General features: G+C 34.8%; 1 protein-coding gene across 1 annotated transcript in view; it reads left to right on the top strand.

The window, feature by feature from the left end:
* The window catches only part of LOC110092057 (cleavage stimulation factor subunit 77), a 100,622-nt gene that overhangs the window by 9,650 nt on the left and 68,959 nt on the right, over window positions 1-22,013 (top strand). Inside the window, exons 4-10 of the mRNA XM_028701472.1 lie at window positions 6,551-6,660; window positions 14,851-14,951; window positions 18,219-18,280; window positions 18,604-18,744; window positions 19,027-19,155; window positions 19,374-19,420; window positions 20,070-20,172. Coding sequence (XP_028557305.1) covers window positions 6,551-6,660; window positions 14,851-14,951; window positions 18,219-18,280; window positions 18,604-18,744; window positions 19,027-19,155; window positions 19,374-19,420; window positions 20,070-20,172 — 693 coding nt within the window. The remainder of the gene's footprint in view (window positions 1-6,550; window positions 6,661-14,850; window positions 14,952-18,218; window positions 18,281-18,603; window positions 18,745-19,026; window positions 19,156-19,373; window positions 19,421-20,069; window positions 20,173-22,013) is intronic.

Genomic DNA, 22,013 nt, shown 5'->3' with positions numbered 1-22,013 from the left:
AGATCACCGTCAAATATCGATTCCCTATTCCGAGACTTAATGATATGCTCGATATGATGACGGGTGCCACATTATTCTCCAAAATTGATCTCAAAAGTCGGTACCACGAAATCCGGATCCGACCCGGAGATGAGTGGAAAATTGCCTTCAAGACCAAGGATGGTCTCTACGAGTGGTTAGTCATGCCTTTTGGGTTAAGTAATGCCCCTAGCACCTTCATGAGGATCATGACTCAAGTGCTACGCCCATTTATGGGGAAGTTTGTTGTCGTCTACTTTGACGACATTCTTATCTACAGTCAATCGATTAGCCAGCACTTAGACCACTTAAGGCATGTTTGTGAGGTCTTAAGGAAGGAGAAACTATATGCCAATTCGAATAAATTCACCTTCCTTGTAGATCGCGTCATCTTTTTGGGCTTCATCGTTTCAGCCCAAGGGGTATCCGCAGACCCTGAGAAGGTGAGGGCCATCGTGGAATGGCCTGTCCCTCAGAACATTCGGGAAGTCCGCAGCTTCCACGGATTAGCCACCTTTTATAGGAGATTCATTCGGAATTTTAGCACTATCGTATCTCCTATCACTAATTGCTTAAAGAAGGGTGATTTCCACTGGACCCCGGCCGCCACCAGAGTTTTTGATGAGATCAAACAGAAAATGGTGGAAGCCCCAGTGATGAGACTTCCTGATTTCTCCAAAGTCTTCGAAGTGACCTGCGACGCTTTAGGGGTCGGAATTGGAGTCCTCTCCCAGGAAGGTTATCCAGTAGCTTACTTCAGTGAAAAGCTTAATGATATTCGGCAGCGTTATTCCACGTATGACAAAGAGTTTTACGCCGTAATCCAATCTCTTCGTTATTGGCGACACTACTTGCTCATGCAAGACTTCGTCATTTTCTCCGATCACGAAGTTCTGCGTTATATCAACCCCCAAAAGAAATTAAATGCACGTCTTGTCGATGGGTCGAGTTCCTTCAGAAGTACACATTCACCCTTAGACATAAGGCGGGAGTTGAAAATAAGGCTGCCGATGCTCTCAGTCATCATATGATGACTAATACTGAGATGAGAGCAGAAGTCGTGGGATTTGACCAAATAAAGAGGGACTACTTGGAATGCCCCGACTTTAAGGAGACCTACACTCTCTTGTCTATAGGCATCACGCGCATTGTGGACGATTTCTTATTGGAGGATGGTTATCTTTTCAAAGCCCAGCTGCTTTGTAGTCCGAGCACCCCCCTTAGGGAATTTCTGGTTTAGGAACTTCATGCCGGAGGTCTCGCTGGGCACTTCGGATGGGACAAAACTATCGAATCCGTGGAGTATCGCTTATATTGGCCCAGCCTGAAGAGAGATGTTGGTTGGCTGGTCAGTCGATGTCACACCTGCCAACTGGCCAAGCATCGTAAGAAAAACACGGGTCTTTACACTCCCCTACATGTCCCTAGTTGTCCTTGACAGGATGTTAGCATGGACTTTATCTTAGGCCTGCCCAAGACACTTCGTAGGAACGATGCCATTTGTGTTGTAGTTGACCAGTTTTCCAAAATGTCTCATTTTATTTCTTGCTCCAAAACATCCGATGCCCCTCACATTGCGAAGTTATACTTCAATGAGGTCATCCGTTTACATGGTTTACCCAAAACCATTGTATCATATAGGGATGTGAAGTTCACCAGTTATTTTTGAAAAACCCTGTGGATGAAAATGGGCACTAAATTGCAATTTTTCACTGCCTTTCACCCACAGATGGATAGTCAAACCGAGGTAGTTAATAGGAGTTTGGGTAATCTATTGTGGTCTTTGGTTGGAGAGCGCGTTAGAGATTGTGATTCCATTTTGCATACTGCTGAGTTTGCTTATAATAATTATATTAACCGAATCACATGCCTAAGTCCTTCTGAAATTGTATACGGGTTCAAACCTAGACAACCATTATATTTGATACTCACGTGTTCTAGGTATAGGATTTCTGAGTCTGCATCATCATTTGCATGAACTTCATAAAGAAATTGCACAACAAATTGAAAGGAGTAATAATGAATACAAACTACATGCAGACTTGAAACGACTCTTTAAAACTTTTGAGATTGGTGACTCCGTGATGGTGCAGATTCGTCCGGAACGGTTCCCGCAGGGAACAATTAAGAAGTTGCATGCCAAAGAGTGCTGGACCTTTCAAAATAATTAAGAAAATTAATTATAATGCCTATGTAGTAGATTTGCTTGTAGATTTCAACATCAATTCCTCTTTTAACATTGAAGATTTAGTTGCATATGAAAGACCTGATTTTAGCCCTCCAAATCTACTCATAAAACAGCCTTGTTTGACCCCACCATGTGAGATCCCAAACCTACCTCCACTACCATATATTCCTAAGTCACCCATGGCAGAAAAGGTGGACGCGATCCTATGTGATGAAATCATATCTACAAGAGAAGGTGGCCAAAGGAGGTACTTGATCAGGTGGAAAGGAAAGCTCGAGTCAGAGGATACGTGGTTAGATTGTGAGGAGTTGCAGCAGATTGATCCAGATGCATTAGAGATCTACGAGAGCACCAGAGACGCTTACTCGACGGAGTCGAGTTTTCTCCCACCCCGGAAGAATGATGGGGACATCAGATCTTGGAAGGTTTATCAGAGGCGTGGCCGCCGATCTATGACCACGATCGAGTCATTGTATTTTTGATTTATTTTATGTATTTTCTTATTTATGCGTCGGTGTATTTGTTTTATGTTTTATCTTATTTCTCGTTGTAACCATTTAGTAAATGGATGTCTTATGTAAGATCCGAGGGCATTGTCGTCTTTTTATTTTTGAGTCTCATGTACTAGGCTATTTATAGCCCCTTGTTTTGTCTTTGAAGACAATGAATGATTATTTCAGAATTTTGTTTTCTTGTTGGAGTTCTCATGAGAGTTTGAGAGTTGGAGTGGAATCCCTAGGAGAGGGAGAATTGTGCATCACCCACCAACCTAGATAAGTCGGGTTCGTGGTTCTACTTCTTATCCCTTCCTCTTCATCCTCCAATCTCCACCGCCGGCATTACTTCTCCTTTCCCGAACCCTTAAGCCGCTGGCCATTTAAAACTCCACCTCCACCCAGCGCCGATACCCAATCCGCCGCCCCACCCACGACAAATCTCCACCGCTGGCTTCTCTTTGGCCCCTCCCTCTTTTCCCACTTGCTCTCAATTCTTTCCTAAATTAGATTTCATAAATTTGGTAACTCTTATTTGAATAAATTCAAATTAATTTGAATTTCAAATAGTTACTTAAATTATAAATCTTATTTTAGGAAACCTATTAAATCAATTCTTTTTTAAATTTTAAATTAAGAGAGGATGAGATTTTTCTTTCCAATCTTGATTTATTAATTAAGCATTACTTACTACATTAAATCCCTCCCTCCCTACATAAGCCGCCGGCCCCCTCATGGGATTAAAATTAAATTAGTTTCCTAATGCTACCTCCTTTTCTTGGAAATAATTCAAGTATTTCTCTGAGCCAATTCTCCAAGAAGTCACGTCAATTTCTGTCCACTTATTTCAGCCTCCTGAATTGGAAATAATTCCAAAATCTGGCCACAATCCAGCCGCCCCTCCTTAACTGTTTTGTTTGGTTTTATTTCTCCAAAATCCTCAAAAGCTGGCCCAATTCATAAGTCTCCTGCACCCCAAGTTGCTGCCAGAATTTCCTGCACTTTCCCTTTGGTTTGCCTTCAACCTGAAAGCTTCCAAAGGCTGCATCAAGGAGGCAGTTTGCTGTCTACTAGTTTCAACCGGCTCCCCATCATCATAGTATCCTCAGCAAAGCCTGTCCTTGCCGTCCAACACTTCCCAAAGTCAAAACAACGACTTCTCGCATGGATGGTTGACCCAAAAACGGAATACGGCCTCACCTACGACGAGTACGGGTTCGTGTGCATCTTGCATTCAACCTTCTTCGAGGTTAACCCGAGGATAGACCACACGGTAGAGGATTATATCGAGCGTATCTTGGATACCTTGGTGGAAGCCATCGAAGAGCAATTGGAGATCGTCGAGTGGAGGATCGCCACCGATCCTTTATGAATGGAGATCGTCGAGTGGAGGATCGCCACCGATCATTGATGAAGCTTTCCTACGTTCCCCTTTTCTCTTATTTCTTGAATCTAACTTCTCTCGTGGTTTGATTGTAGTCACGAAGGTCGACCGTCGCCGGCTTCTGCTAAGCTTAGTAAACGTAGGGTTTTGAGTGTACTTCTTTGTTTACTAATTCTTATTGTTAGACTAGAGATTTTTCGGTTGAAGCTACTACTCTGGCATAATATTGTTTTCTAATTTATTTTAAAGTTTCAAATCTCTGGTTATGTGACTTAGCCTACGCGGACATGACCCCTCCTATGTTTTATTCCGTTGTTTTAAATTCTTGTAGCTTTCTTCGTTATTCTGTAATCAAAAGTTGTGTAAGATCTTACAAAAAATTCACTGCATTCATACGTAGTTCTACATCAGTACTTGATCAAACCACCTTGTGTTTGAACACAAGTAACAACTCTTGCATACATATTCTTAATGACTTGAATATAAGCATTATTAACCTCTTTCTTTTCTGAAAGAGTTACTAAATAATACAAGTCACGGTACATCCATTTCCATTTTATTTTTCAATGATTTTTCTAAGTCGCATGCATGAGTACTTTGCATCTTTAGCCAATACCAGAAGAGGTGTACTCTATTAATCAATATGCACATGCAATCATTTCATTAATATATCATTCAATAACTTTATATAGTACATGTGATGAATTATTATGCCAATTATCCAAATATGAATTTTTCAAGAACAATTAAGTTAACTAGTAATAATTGATTCTATGATATTGGTTCAGAAATAACAACATTATTACAATAAAATAAATTTATGAGTGCTCACCTCAAATTTAACTAGCTTGTTAATCTGCTAATTTCTCACTCAGACTGCATTTAAGCAACTATGATCATGCTAATAACGTAAGACATTTCTATTATCCGAACTTAGATATCTAATATATCTCCCCTTTTAATTAGCTATTAAATGTATAGAAATAACTCTTTTCTCATTTCTATAATAGACAATTTTTATTAATTCATACATTTTCTATTATATATATATATATCTATATATATATATATATATATATACACTAATAATTATTTTAAAATGAATGAAAAATCATAACCTAATTTGATTTGTTATCTAAAATAAACTTTTTATCATGATATTTTAAATTTTTAAAAATAAATTTTCATCTTTTGATGTATATATTTATATTCTATTATTCTCCCATTAAGAGTTCTTCATGTAATATTCATAAAATCATAATTTAAAAAGAATTCTTAGTTTTAAATTATCCTTTAAATTTCAACTTAATATATTTTCTAGATTATAAATCTTTAAATAGAAATTTTCCTATTCTTCTCATTCTCATTAAAATTCTAATACATCCTTAAAAAAACCAACTTAAAATAATTTATAAGTTCATTATAATTAAAATCCTAACCTTTAATTAACCTTAACCATGTGCACTCCACAATTCTATGCTTGGTCTTCCTCTCTCAGTGCCATAGTGCCATGCCTCATTTTGCCTTCGACCCTGTCGAAAGTACGAAAGTCTCTTGATTGCTTTAGCTGATATCGCTTGAGCCGTCTCTTGCCTCATATCTTACACATGGTTGCTCTCATCTTTTAGTCACTCTCGTCTCAATCTTCCTCTACCAGTAGCTCAAATTCTTAACATAGGTGAGAAACTCTTCGATATTTCTCTGTCCCTCTTCTTCTCTCTCTCTCTCTCTCTCTCTCTCTCTCCTTTGTATTTAAAGAAACGAGCTTTTTCGTTTGCCTAGGAACCAAGTGATCAATTGCGTCTTCTCGGACTGAGCCCTTCGCCTCCCTCTTTCTTGACTCCTCGTGTTCAAGCCTTCTTCTTTTTGCTACTCTAGTCGACGAAATTGAGGGAACCTGGTATTATTGGTTTGGGATAGTACTTGCCGCCATTTACATAATTAGCCACTTTGTACTTTATACAACAACAACAACATCAAGCCTTTATCCCATTATGTGGGTCGGCTACATGAATCATTTTTTCTCCATTGTGTCCTATTAAAAGTCAAATTCTCGTTTAAATCTAAGTTGAAGTTGATTTCTATTTCATATGGAATGCTTTGGTTTCAAAAACAATTACCATTTATGTTTCCAATTTATGACATATGTTTGATATTTTTATCAAAGCTCTAGGGTCCTTTACTTTTCTGTCGTTTATATAACAAAATGAAGTAATTGATTTATATGCTCTAGCTTGAAGAGGGACTATTACATAAAATAACATCAATAGAAAGGTTCTTTATATTTGGATCTATTTGGAGATTCGTATATGTTATTTTGGGTGTACTATAGAATATTATATTTGTCCACCATTATGAAAATGTGTGATCTCTATTGTTGAATAAGGCAAATTTTCTGTTTTATCTGTCTGAAAATTTGTTCTTTAATTTTCTTATCTCTAACATTAAATATTTGCACATTTTCAGGCAAAATTTTGGAAGCAATATGTGGAAGCATATATGGCCATAAACAATGATGAAGCTACGAAACAAATCTTCAGTAGGTGCTTGTTGAACTGTCTTCAAATCTCCCTCTGGTATGCTTGATTTTGTCCTTTCTTCTTTTTGTTTGGATAGCTAAACTGTATGTCACATGTCTTTTTATCCAATTTCACAATGCATATTAGTGGCTTGAACATCGTGCGAAGTCTCTGTATTTAATATATTGAGGATCAGAGGATGCAGATATTTTTGCTTGCTTCCTTATCCTAATTTTTAGATTAATTTGATCTTTGGAATTCCATCGACAACTTGAACCCAAGATTTGATGGAAATAAACCATCATGTGTTGTAGTAGCAAGGACCATTCTCATGTAGGCCCTTCAGAAGCGATGAAGAAAAACTTGTTTTAATTAAGTTGTAAGTTCATATTTTTACAAGCTCAGTATGGTGAAACATGGATTTAAAATAGAATATTTGTAATTCGTTTGCCTTGGCATCTAAAAGCTTTATTCTATTATTTAGAGCTGACCATACGGTTTTAAGTGCTCACTCCCCTTAAAATTTTATCAATGCATGATATTTCTTTCCAAGATTATTCAGCTATCTATAAGGTGCCTGCAATATGTCTGGTCAAATTTGTTTGTGAGCATTGCTCCTTACTGGTCATTTGAATTGTGCCAGGGAGCTATGAATTTTCTGAGACAAATCCTTTACTTGGCAGGCACCCTGGTGATCCTTCAAATATCTGAGGTTATGAAAGCCAGCATCTCCCTTAATGTTCTTTCATTTGGTTTGGATGTGTTACAATACTCGTAATTACTTTCAAAGGGATGATGAACTCTGTGCTAGTTGACTCTTTGCTTGTGTTAGTATTTTGTTACATCACATGGTCAAGCCATTAAAAATATTTGATGATATTAGAAATTGTGTACTTCATTCATGTAAAATTCTTACGGACAAATATATAAATTAAAATAGTCTCCAAGTCCTTGAAAGTTTGAAGCTTTTCTGTTCTCCTTCATCCATAATAGCAAGTTGAATGCTTAGTTACTTCCTCAGTATTCTTTATCTATAAAATGTCAAGCCGTTGAGGATTAGGTTGCATTTTTAGGCTTTCGATGCCAGATTAAAGGTGTCTTGTTAAGCTGTAAAAGAGCTCCTTCGGATTCAGTCAGTCAATGATCCGATCTTGAGCTGACTTGATTACATCTTGAGATTGGCTCAAAGCCACTCAATTTAAACTTGATTCCAGTCGAGCTTGTCTCTTGGTGGACTTGACAAATTCTAATATTTTGAAGACTAGTTTTCTCCTAATTAATGGTGATTTGTTGGATTTGTGGCGGTTTTGGAAATTTTTGGCTGAAATGTTTGATTGAGTTGCTATCCGTTATGACTGCATTTTGAAGCTTATAACTTAAGCATTTAATTCTGTGTTGAGTTTATGTTGAATTATCATAATGGAGACTCATTCTATAGCCTATGGTGTGAGTCTATAAATTATTGTTATGAGGTATGTAATTGAGAACTTTGTTTTGACTAAAATTTCTCTTTCCAATTATCAAATTTTGAGTACAAGTTGGTTTTATAATTCATTTGAATATTTATTTAGTAAGACTACCTGTTTTTTTGGGAAAGTCATCTCATGGTGAATTTTTCTTTCTTATTTATCTCATATATTATTCGATATAACTTGTTTATTACCTTTGATATTGATCAAATATTAAAATTAATTCAATCCATTTAGTTTTTAATTTGTTTCTAATTTCTTGTTGAAATTCTTGAATTATTTCGATTATTTCATTATCTATTGATTTTAAACTCTAGAATGCTTGTTTACCTTCAGAGAAAGTTTATCATTGGCTTAATTGGTAACTTGTGAGCTGCAAATCTTTGATTTCCCTTTGCATGTATGCATAATATGCATCATTTTAGTTGCATAGGAAATCATAACCATTAGTTATCGTGCAATAACTGAAGCAGGGTTATTAAACTTATTGCTTAAACATTTAGCACATTTGTTAGAGTATATACGAGGAATTTTGAGTTTGACAAGTTGATGTCTTGTGCGTACTTTTTGATGTATTTTTTACATTTTTGGTGCATTCGTATATTGTGCTTATACACTCTTCGATGTGCATACATGATGCACTTGTATATTTTTTGATGCACTTGCACAGTGTACTTACACATTTTTTCAATTTACATACATTCTTTTCAATGCATCTTCAAAATACACTTGCATATTTTTCGATGCAGTTGCATAGTATACTTACACACCTTTCAATATACATACGCACTTTCTAATACGCTTATGTGATATACTTATTAGTTTTTTTAGTGCATTTGCATTATGTACTCACATGTTTTTTGATGTTTTACTTACTGCTTTTGCATGCTTTAAGAACAATGATATGCTTTTCGGAGTAGATGTATGCTTCTCGAGGCAATTTCATATTTCTTGAGACAATTGCGTGCTTCTTGAGTGAGTGGCACCTTCCTTGAGGCCTGCATGCATCTTAAGGTGATGACAAATTTTTGAGGGAGCATCATGCTGCTCCTTGCAATTGTATCCTTCTCGATGCAATGCACTTGAATGTAGAAATCATTTTGTGATTCATATAATATTTGAAAATATCTAAATTTTGATTATATAAGTGAGTGTTTATCATTGAGATGCGTACATTATTTTTATTTTAAAAATTTGAAAGAGACCGCCTTCTATCTATCTGCGTGTATGTTTTGCGGATCTTATAGCTTAGAAGGTGAATATGAATTCTTTAAATACTTTAAGATGTGACACTTTCATCTTGTTGTGTTCATACTTTTAACTTTTCATGGCGTGTCCCATAGGGAATCCATTCTCCTCTTACAAAATAGGAGAGGTTTGTTTAGTTTCCTCATATTTCATGCTCAATTCATAGTGTTCTTGAGAGTTCTTTTGTTTGAGAGGGTTTTGGAGATAGTGGGGCGGTTTTGTTCTTGCTTCTAGGCAAGCTATCAAGTCCCCAGTAGGTACTATTTCAATTCAATTGTGTTTCTTATTTTATAATTTTTTTTTTCATTTAGTTAATTTTTGTTCAAAAAATTTATTATGTCTTGTTCACTCACTGGAAATTTATTTAGATTAAATTTCGACAACCTCTCGTCATTTCTTGTGTAGGGACGTCTTGGGAGTGTTAGGCCTTATTACCATACTCAAAAAGCGTGTATGGTTGGTGTCGTGTGACATCGTGGTTGGGGAGTCTTCTCTCCTAACTCGCAAAACACTTGCAAGAGTGAAAAAGTAGAATTTCCCATCCGCTTTGGAAATTTTGAAATTTTTGATGCCTCATTAGAATAAGTTGCATGGGTAATTTTGACATTTTTTTTAATAACTTGTGCATGTGGCAATTACAAAGGCAGATCAACGAACTTGTGCAATGGAGTTGAATGATGGTGAAGAGGCGGAGGGGCGTAAGGTTTGGTGAGTTGGGGATTTTGAGAGAAGTTTTAGGAAAGAGTGATAGTGCAAGGGAGATGGAGAGGCCAGTTATGTAATGCCCCATAATCTAATTTGAAAAAATTATTTTTTAATCTTTAATATACAATAACAAGAGCTATCTTTTATATATATATATACAATCATATTACACATACTCTGTCATGAGTACAAAAGAATAACTAAATTAATAAGAACAAAAACCTGAAGGATTCTAATCAATCTCTCACTCCGACTCTCGTGCACTGACTTGAAATCATTTAACCACATATAATGAGATCAAGAGCCTGACAAGTAACCAAATCCTACAATTAAACTCAAAGCAAGACAAATGAGTAAAATGCATGTCAACGGTCAAATCATAGCAATAACATTAATATGATTATGAATTAATGCATAAATAGTAAAGCATACATACGGTTACAGTAAACTTTGTAACCAGTAAACCAATGCGATATGAAAGCCAATAAAATAATACAATGGAGAAATCAGTAAACCAGTACGGGTGTTGAATCACTAAAGAAGACAATAAAGAAATTATATAAAACTATAAAATCAAAGTATCGGTAAAGATTGTCGGAATCATATCAATGCAATAAAACTTTATAATGATGTACACATGCTATCCAATATGCACATACTCAGTATTAGTACAATAAATTAATAGTATCAAAAAACATCGACATTCATATTGGTAACAATAAAATCACTGGTGGGAGCAATAACATAGTGCAATAATAGTAAATTCGTGCAGTAATAATAAATCAGTACAGTAAGAGGAACAATACTTTAATAACATCCATTTCAGTAGTCACACTAAACATGTAAAAAAGCTCTGGCTTATTGGTTTTTTCCCATATCGTATCAATATTAGTAAACCATTGGCTCAATAAATAAAGTCGTCGCTTTTTGTTCATAGGCACTATAATCATATCCTTATAACTCAAAATCAGTATTACGTTAATCAATAAAGGATAACACCAAACAATAGTATTTATAAGAAAGCCCGTCAGTCCACCATCATGTATAAATCAATCAGTCTCCAGCCAATATCAGTAAAACCAGCTTTTACATGTCATCACACATATTATTGTCACAATATTATAACAATAATAGCGACCAACTATTACTCAACTACATACCCACATTCATTTCTAATACTTGTATTAACTGTATGCTTACAGTAAAAATATCAATTATTTAATCAGTAGAAACAATACAAAATACAATAACTTCCATTTTACCCCATGAAATTCAATAAATGTTGCAATAAAAATGTGTTGGATAATCAATACGATAAAATACAAAAATTTATGTGATAAAAGTTCAATAAATCCCGAGAAAATGCAATAAAATTAGTTCTAGGGAGAATCAAGATTGAAATCAAAATATTTGAAAACAGAAGTAGGATTAGAGTCACCTATATTGATATAAAAATTTTCTTCAAAAATGGCAAAGCAATTCGGCCGCTAAAAATTGACTTTCTCCCTTTCTCTCTGTTGCGCTGCAATTCAAACTGAATTCATATTTTTCCATTTTCAATTATATTCAGAAATTAAGATTGTTACAAGCTAGGTGTGCTAGAGGCGGAACAAGTGGTGTGATGAGTTTTGTATGGGAAGTTTCAGGAGAGAGGGAGAGGTGTGAGAGAGGGAGCTAAGGAGTCCGATGCTTGGAAGGAGTGACAGGGAAAATACTAAAAGGCGAAGGAATTCTAAATTTTTGTTTTAAGTCGAGGCACATGAATGAGGGTGATGAGAATTCTCGTGGCCAATTAGATTGGTGTGTATATGACTATATGATGCAATATTTGTGGGATATGAAGTTTACTTTTTATTTTTTTTTGGGAAAACTAATTAAAATAAAATAAAAAAGTGACAAGAAATTTGAATTGTTCTCTTGCATAGTTTTTGTTGACCTTGCATTTCGATTTGCATACTGTTGCCTAGTGCTCGGGGCTAATTTTACATTTTGCCTTCATGCCATAACCCAACTTATATGGGTGTCGTTTCCAGGTAATTTTGACGTTCCAGACGCATCGGCGCAATCCATTTTATGAATGGGTAATGTTCATGTAAATTTTTAACGACGCCACATCCGTAGTTTGTCCTTTTGATTATCTTCAATCAATTCGATTATGGGGGAGCGTCTTTGGTGATTTCAATGCTCCAGATTTGTAGTCCATTTATAAACGAGCAGCATTCAGGTGGTTTCAATTGTGGCTGAGGTGTTTTGAATGCATTTTACACAATGTCATGTTAGTTGATTACCATTATTGTCAGACTTACTCGGATTACTCATGAGACACATGGAGGTCAACAATATGATGCAGTTTTATCTCTTTTCACTCTTTAAGTCAAAATCCCTGTTGTCACATTTACATGTATCAATGCATGCTTTTGTTGGTGCAAAAATGAGCATTTTGAAACCTAACTAATATGTGCTTGCATGCATACACACTTTGGACGCATGTGCATATATGTTTTGTTTTGATCTTATGTTGATTTGATGGAGGACCGACTCAATCCAAATTTGATTTGAGGTAGACTTTGTTAATTGCTTTTTTGAAGAACATTCAAGTTTGATCAATAAGTTTAAATCTAAATCAAATTTGAAGCAATTTCTGAGCTTCAAGTCAAGTTCCCTGTCATTTCTATTTTCTATTAAACCCTGATTCCTTGTTGTATGGTGAGAAAAGAATAAAACTTGACCGATCATATTCTTACAGGCTTGATGAAATAATGATGGGTGTAATTTCAATGTTGTCTTTGCTATTGAATTATTGGTGGTAGTATTTCCACCCAAGTTAAATAAATATTTTAGAGAATATGCTAGTATATGTTGCTAAAGAAACTGATGCATGCGTTTGTGTATTTTGCTAATTTTAAATTGAATTATTTTTTAATGATTTTGGCAATTCTGGAGATGCCAAGTCATCTTCATCACTAATAAATAGTCTTACACCAATTCTTGGTGGTTAGAATTATAAACCTTCCATTAATTATAGGTGAGTGTTGCATGAGGTGTTAAAAAATTATTATCTACAATTCTTTGCTTTACGTTCATCTATGCTATTTCAGCTTACCGTTCATTTTTCTTATCATTGGCCTCCGCAAATAAATGGGGTCAACATCTTTATTGTTTACCTCTCTTCATCTTGATCATTTGACATTAAATTTATCACCCACCTTATTAACTTATTTTTTTATCCTTTGTTGGTGCAAGTTCAAACCCTCTGATATAATTATTTCACTATCAATCATTCCTAATTTCACCATATGCTCATCTTAACATTCTCATTTTTTGTTACATTGCTTATTAGCTACTTTTGTTCAGATCAACACTCTTATCCATGTAACTTTTTGACCCAGTGTTAGTTTATTAAAATTTAGCTTTATGCGTTTGTTTAAGACACATTTCCAATTTAACCATCCAACTTTAATTCTGGAATGGCCATCTTGCCCGAAGAAAGAAAGTTGATCCAGATCCATACTATATTTGACCAACTGCCCATGTATGATATAGTATTAACAACTTTACAGTAGTATCTACAACTCATTTGTATTCTTATCTGTGTTCCCATTCCTTATGTATTAAACTTAAGATATTTAAACCGATCAATTTAATATCATTCCTTATATATTGAATCATAATAATATTCTTCCACTTTTAAGATATAAAGTACCAACCTTGAAGTCGTTGGAGAAACATAAAAGTCTACTATGCTTGCCTTTGGCATCAAACAATTTTGGCAACAACATGACAAATTTTTTTGATTAGCTTAAAATAAATTATTAATGGAGTAATTCCCATATTTGGTTGGTTATTCAAAATTTTCCAAATATGTGAATTTCTAAAAATAAAAACTAACCAAATTGTGGGTTAAAACCTTATTAATTACCAAGAAAGTTATTCAAATTTTCTTAATTACATAATTTTTTCTCAATTTCATCGGAATTGTTATTATTTTGATGATTTCATAATAGAAATAAAAAATGTGAAAGGGGAATTGGGTGATATTGGTCAAACTAAGTTGTCTGGTTTAACCCAATGCTTCAAAATTGTTTAATTAGTATGTTGAACTCTCTACGTCTTTATAGGTCGAGTTGACTGTTACCTTCTATCTGCTCAAAATAGAAGTTAACGATGAAGCTCCCCTTAATAATGCAATTTTTGGTTCCACACAACCGTCTTTGATGAGACCCCAAATTTGTCATTGTTAGATGACTTTTTATGGCATCATATGGACTTCTCACATGACCTTCTTGTTTGCACAATACTTCCAATTCTAATATTTCAAAAAATTTGCTGCAAAATTTTCGCCGCAAAAGTCATCTAAAAGGAAATTACACCCCAACAAGCGCCAGCCTGCCCAACCAACCCACAAGCCCGAGCCATCCCCCCGCTCCCAACAAGAGCCCCAGCTCGCTTGCTAACCCGCGAGCCCGAGCCTGCGTGAGGTTTCAAACCCCGGTTCTTCGACAGAAATCCAATGCTGTTCTTTTTGATAGATATATATATATATATATATATATATATATATATATATTGAAGAACAATAACATGAAAAAGGGGAAATCACTAAAGAATCTTGAAAGAGTTTTCCATAAGCCTATACTGTTTCCATTGGACAACTTGTTTGACAAGAGGACACTTGTTGATGTTCCTATTCTTTTCACTTTCTAAGAATACATTTTCTTGCTAAGAAGATATTATTTTATACTCTTTTATTTGATCTTCCTATTGAAATATCTGATATCTGTTATGATAATGATGATGATGATATGTTCTACTGTTTTCTATGCAGGCGTTGCTATATTCGTTTCATCAGAAAAGTCAATGACAAGAAGGGTTCTGAGGGCCTGGAAGAAACTAGGAAAGCTTTTGATTTTATGTTGAGTTATGTTGGTATGTCATACATAAAACTACTTTTCATCTCATGGAACTATTATCGGCTTCTTTTATCATATTCAGTATGCATTGTATTGGTTTGCGCTTTGTAGCAAAAGACTACTTGCCAGAAGAATAAAAATTTTCTAATTCTTTAACACTATCATGAAAATTCAAGAGTTGCATTGCACGAGGCATGCTTTTTTACAAGAATGAACGTGAAAAGTGCATCCATGCTTGGATTTGCAGGCAAAACATAATGATACTTGGCATTATTGCTCAGAAGTCCCGTTTCATTTGATCAATCAGTCACTGACACTTCTGAAGGGTATTTTATATTGTTTCAAATCGTGTCAGACACTTGGCTCTTGAATAGTTTAGGACAGCATGTCAGACGGATTTAGCTGGCCTTTTTTAAAAAGAAAATTTAACTATTCTTGGCGACTATGGACATATTTTGGACAGGGTATACTAAATGCCATTCACCTTCCTATAGACATTTGTGGGGACACGCCGGGGGATGTTGAGGAATCAATTCGAATAGGGGCTGTTTAGTTTGAAGTAAAATGGATGTAAAGTAATCTAAATTTAGGGTTATTTAAAATATTTTATTTGAAGTAAAATAAATAAAGAATAAAATTTTAGTATATTTGAAATGGACAATCAAGTAAATAGGTTAGAATATGTGCCACCGTGGTTCAAGGCCGTTGGGTTTGCTACCATCCTCGTGGCATCGTTGAGTTGGCTAAAGATCTTCTCCCGCTAAGCCCTACTTGAGTGTGAGTGAGCAAGGTAACTCATTGCGAAATTTCTAAATATTAGTCGTGGGATTCTATTTTACTCCGCATTTGCTTCACTGTGATAATTTCTGGATTTATCGTTAATTGTGCCTAAACAACTAGTTGTAACTGCTTATCATAACATTTCAATAACGGAAAATTCTTGAACCTTAACCTACGATACTCTAATCTTACATTAGTATACTTTGTGATTCTTAACCAATTTCACGTACAATTTTTGAATGTATCACATCATTATGTTTATACTGTTACTGCATTTTTTTGTTTCTGTACTTCGTAGCATTTTGTTGTGATGAAAACTAGGACAAATAAAGATGCATAAATTGTACACTTTGCGGTAGGATATGATCTGAATAGCTTTTCAATTATCTGGTTTCAGATTGCTAGGTGCTATGGTTTGATTACATTTGCATGGCTCTTAACGGAGCTTTGATTTTATTTGTTTAGAGATGTCTGGCTACAATTGCAGCTTGGGTGTCCTTTTCTTCGTCTTCTTCCAATAAATGGCATCAAACCAGATGGAGGCATTCCACAAAATATGGTTTTCTCTTGGCGAAGTGGCTCTTAGGGCTGCTCATATTTTATGGCCACAATAAATACAATAAGAGGGCTAGTGTAATTGTTGCGTCATTGGTGATGACTCACATTTGAAAGGAGATTGTTGTGTTCAAGCCCATATTTTTCTCCAATATTGGGCAACTAACAGGTTAATAGATATTTTTATGCTAGTGTGTTAGAGAGTCTGGGCTAAAGAGAAATCAAAATTGGACATACGTCAATGGTTAGATTGATTTTTAACCCAAAGGCCTAAGTATATAGGCGAGGGCTAATTATTAGTATTTATGCACAAACACATTTTTAACTATCTTGTGTAGACTAAATTCAATTCTCTTTAGGTTTTTTACTCATGTCCCCTTATGGAGCTCTTTGCGCTGTTCATTATTGCTCCATGAACAAAAACTTCTAACAAAATCAAGTGTATGCACCAAGAGTCCATTCAATCATGTGGCAGTAGCATAAGAGTCACCCACTCCTAAAGCTTCTTTATTTTTCTCTAATGGCATAAAGATTCGTTAGAGTCACAATCCACATGAATCAATTTATTCTAGTTAAAACATCAGTTTTGATATCACTTGTTAAGGTACTACAAGGGGATTATAGTTGGATCAAATATGCTTTGGCCAGATGATTGCCAACAACTCGTATTTTTATACCAACCTAATTTCTACCATCCATTGTGGGATTAAACTTCTTATTCTCATATTCCTTAACATAATGGGGCCTTTTGCCATTGGGTTGGATTTTATTTCTATTTTATTGGTCCTATCTTTGGTTCCATGGAAGTTTTCTTCTATTAATGCTGAAAGTAGGGATGCTAGATTGGCTCAAAGTCTATATATATATATATATATATACACACACACACACACACATTCAATGTGATCTGTAGCTAATTCGCTTCATGTTGGGTCTGTTAGTTGCCTCAGTTGAGGTTATTAGGCCTGAGTAAAGAAATAACCTCTCTGTAATACAATGGTAGAGCTACGCACATCAATCTATTCCTAAACCTTTCATTGATGTGAGTTTTATGCATTGGGTACTCCAATTGTTTTAAGTTCTGAATATTATTGTGACATCTTAAATTTTTAAGTGTAGGGTAATTTGCTCCCAAAAAAAGCAAGTTGTCAATGCAGAAACGTAAATTAAAGTTAGAGTTCATTAAATCTTTACTAGATTTAAAATAGTTTTTGTTAATAGAAAGGTAAGATGTTAGGCACATAAAGAAATGAAGAAGTACCTTGAACAGAGGATATTTGTTTTTAATGTTGTAAATTCGTTAATGATCAAATGATGAGTTTTGCAAAATGCTTGTTAACCTTTAGACACTATTTAAAGATCAAGTGATGGGCTGAACTTTGTGTCATCCATCTGTTTTCTTATGCTGGATAGATTGTCTAAATAAGCTGTCCAATGATATGAAATATTTCTAGGGAAGCCATTGCAGTTTTAGCTGAACCAATAAACCGCGCCAGAGGTTGGTAGTACTAAAGATTATATGATAAGAGAAACTTAATGATTAGAGCTGTTAGGGCTTTGGTGATTATTGAAGTCATATAGAGTTGCATGGTTGATACACTTGTCAGAAATGGTAAACTTGCCATTTTGTTCGAACATTATCAAGATTTATCAAGTTTGTCTCATAAACAGATTTTCAAGTTTAAAGAGACTGATCCATTAATCAAGAAATGGAATAAAAACTCTTAACTAGTTGTCACGTAGTATTGATAAATAATTGTGATGCTCATTGAGCTAGCTGGAATGTCGATGTACGAGTAACACTAATTTCGTGGAAATTTCTGTTGTAGCTAATTTATTTGTTTCAGGCTTCATCATTCAAATAAAGATTTGGGTGATTTATTCCAGTTGATTTCATTGTGCTTAGATCTTAAACTCTTAGTAACCCTTGATTTCTTGAACTCATCAGGTTCTGATATATCTGCTGGACCTGTGTGGATGGAGTATATTACCTTTTTGAAGTCGATGCCTGTATGCACAGTTTTTCTTCTTCTTCTGTTTCTTTTATTGTTTGCACTCATTTCACAAGGTATTGCAAGCTTCCTGAAAATGTTAGCAAAATCCTTAAACTGATCAGCGATCATTACTGGGGTTTACTGGGGTCCAGTCTCCACTTTCATTCAACCAGAAATTGCCATGTGACTCTGTGAAATGTTTGGGAGCAATTCTTTTTGAAAGTAGAGCATTTTCCTTGGACACCTCTGACTTAATTGATATTTTGTAGTATTTCAATTTAAAATATATTTCTAAAACTATTTTATAGTTTAGTAAAAATTCGAACAATCCTTTTCCAGGTTGTGACAGCTCAAGAGGAGTCCCAACGCATGATTTCTATGAGGAAAATATACCAAAAAGCTATTGTCACTCCAACCCATCACATCGAACAACTCTGGAAGGACTATGAAAATTTTGAGAACTCTATTAACCGTGCTTTGGTAACTGTCATTGACCGAAAATTTCAGCAATTTCGGAACTTGGAACAAAAGTTTGTGTGACACATTTGAGTTTATAATATTGAAATTCTTATGCATATTTTCCTACTTTTGAATTTAAAGTCAAATCTGGAACTCAAATTTTCGATTTCAAATTAAAAGTAAGGAATTCAGGTTCTACTATATAACATTGGACCTGGAATTCCAATATGCTGTCCATTTTTTCTTGCAGCATTATGGTAATTACTAGAACTCTATGGGAGTTGACGGATGTCCATTCTGCAGGCTAAAGGCTTATTATCTGAATATCAGCCCAAGTACAACAGTGCTCGGGCTGTCTATAGGGAACGGAAAAAATACATTGATGAAATCGATTGGAATATGCTTGCAGTTCCGCCCAAGGGTTCCTTTAAGGCATGTTAGCTCGTGCTACTCTTACTGTTTCTGCAAAACTGAATAATATACTTGTACAATCATGACCTTTGTCTGTTGGTTCGGAGAGGCACCAAAGATGATAAGAAATTCCTACTAAAGAATATATGTGGCTAGCTGCAGGTTCTGATTTTTGAGGTCAGTGGAAGTATATGCAATACGTTGGTTTAATTTCATTTCTTTCAATATTTCTATTGCAGGAAGAACAACAGTGTATTGCATGGAAGAGGCTTTTGGCATTTGAAAAGTAAGAAACCAATTAGCTTCTTCAAGCACATTTGATTTCTTTATATCTCTCTTTCTCTCTCTCCCTTTATAAGATTAACCATCTGCAGATGCAATATTTTGAACTGATGTAATAATTTTAGAAGCATTACATTTAGGTTTGAATTTTCTGCCACGACCCGGCCCGGTGAGCTCGTTTAGACGAGGCGGGAATGAATGTTGGACGTTCAGAACATAAACTTTTCTTAAATGATACATTGAATAATCTAAAACATTTCAAAAGAAACTAAAAACGCCTCTAAGTATTTTTCAAATTGTATTAAACATTGCATATCATTTCATATATACAAAGGTGACTTTAAAATCTATCATTCATGCCAAATCACCCAAAAATGAAAATTACAACTAAAAAGACATAAGTGGAACCTGTCATCCGGTCCTTTATGACTGTAGGTGAACCAAGGGCGGTCAGCCATTCTTTGCAGTGGGTTCTCGAGAAAAATGTCCCAAAACGAGGGAGTGAACTAGAGCTCAATAGGAAACACTAATTCTAACATCTTCATATGCCGTTTAAATGAAAATTTACATGTATGCTAAAAGTGAAATGTCATGATTGTTTTGCTAAGTATCATATGCTAGTTCTTATGTACATGTTAAATGTCATATGCTAGTTCATATGTATATGTTTTCAACTATGTCATATATTTTATGTCTATGCTTTCTTATGCATTATCTTATACAACCGTACCGAAGTACCAGAAGTGTACTGATCAGGTACACAAACATATTTTTGTCCATTTACTTTCTTTTCCTATTTTGCCCCGAAAAGCCATATTGCTCATAAGAGCCATATTTGTGCTTTTGCACCATATTTTGGTACACCGCCTTCAACATACACAATCATTCAACTATTCTTTTCATAGAAACATAGATAGGAAGTATAACATTTTCACATCAATCATATGCATTGAGTATGAAACAAGTATATGAAAGAGACTTCTATGAAATGCTTACTAACAAATAATGAGAATTTTAATATGCTTGAGCACATTAAATATGCATTGATTTATAAAAACATTTCTACATTTCTATCAAATAATAAAGATATTTCATATGCATTTATTATGTATCAACTAATAAGACATCTCAAAACAAAAATATAAAGGAACATGAATATGTAGAGTAAGTTGTTCCAACCTTAAATGTAGCTCCTTAAAAGTGTCGTTTTACCAATCTCTTCTTACTACCTTCTCTTCTCAAGTATTAAGGAAAAGTTATAACATAAGCCTCTTATATCAACCAAAATCACTATACCTCACTAAACACCCTACACATTCTATTAATTTATCAATATCATTAAGGTTCATTAACCTACCCATACCCTAAACCATATTTATCTCATAATTATGAATGTTCATAAACATATAGGTATGAATGGCCATTAACATACCCAAAATCTACAAATTTCCTTAATAAAATTTAAAAAATAATTTTCGGATTTAAAATAATATAGAAATTAGGAAAATATTTTTTTATCAAAATTTCAATTTCTCTTAATTAGAGACCTCCCATGACCCTTAGGAATAAAATTAGTTAACATGCAAGCTTATAATTACAAAATTAGAAAAAGCCCTAATTTGGAAAACCTAAAAACCCTTAGAAATAAATTTAATTTATTGCTTAATCATGCTTCTAAACATCTCCTAACAACATTCCTAAACAAAATTTAATTTTAAAAGAAACCCTAATTTTGGAACATAAGTTTTTCCTTAAGAAAAATTCATGATTATGACTTAGAAACATGCTTCTAAGGAAGCCCTATCATTCTTCTAAGAAAATCCCAACAAAAAGCAAAATCCTAATTTTGTTTCTCCAAGAAACCTTAAGAAAGAGAGAAGTTTCTTGCATGAGAAACTCACATTTCTTCTTGCCTATGCCTTCCCTTTGATTTTCTTCCAAGACCTTGCCAAAAAATTGCCGCCGTCGCCGGATTTTGGAGAAGCCGATGCCCTCTTCCTCTCTTCCACCCGTGCTCTCCCATCCTTGGCCGAACAAATGAACAAGGGACCGATTATTTCGGTCCCTTAGAGTCTTAAAGTGTTGGGTAGACAAATGACGCATGTGATCCCTCCAAATTTATTTCCTACTAGCTCATGAAGGGTAAAATGGGTAGAAAGGGTTAAAAATTACTTAAACATATTCAGGAATTTTTAATTTCCTAACCGTGCGAAATTTGGTATACATTATTTATACCGTTTCAATCAAAATTTCGCGTAGAATTTAATAAAATTTATTGCGTCGAATTTTGATGACTTTGAAATTTCGCCTAAATTCATCGCGGCGCATCTAAATGCGTGCGACGCATTCAATTGACAATTTTCGGGTTTTACATTTTCTCTTGGGGGATTATTGATCGTATGTGCAGAAAAACGTGTTGATTCTTATTTTTAAGAATAAATGTGATGCACAAAAGTGTGCGAATTATAGAGGAATTAAGTGAATGTGTCATACTTCATAATTGTGGGAGAGAGTAATTGAGTATAGGCTACGATGTGACACAGATATTTCTAAAAATCAGTTTGATCACGCTAGGTAGAGGTCTACTATGGAAGTTA

The sequence above is a fragment of the Dendrobium catenatum genome, unplaced genomic scaffold (genome assembly GCF_001605985.2).
Source record: "Dendrobium catenatum unplaced genomic scaffold, ASM160598v2 fragScaff_scaffold_1721, whole genome shotgun sequence".
Taxonomy (NCBI): Eukaryota; Viridiplantae; Streptophyta; class Magnoliopsida; order Asparagales; family Orchidaceae; genus Dendrobium; species Dendrobium catenatum.
Note: the sequence above shows the minus strand (reverse complement) of the source record. Positions and strands in the feature narration are given on the sequence as shown.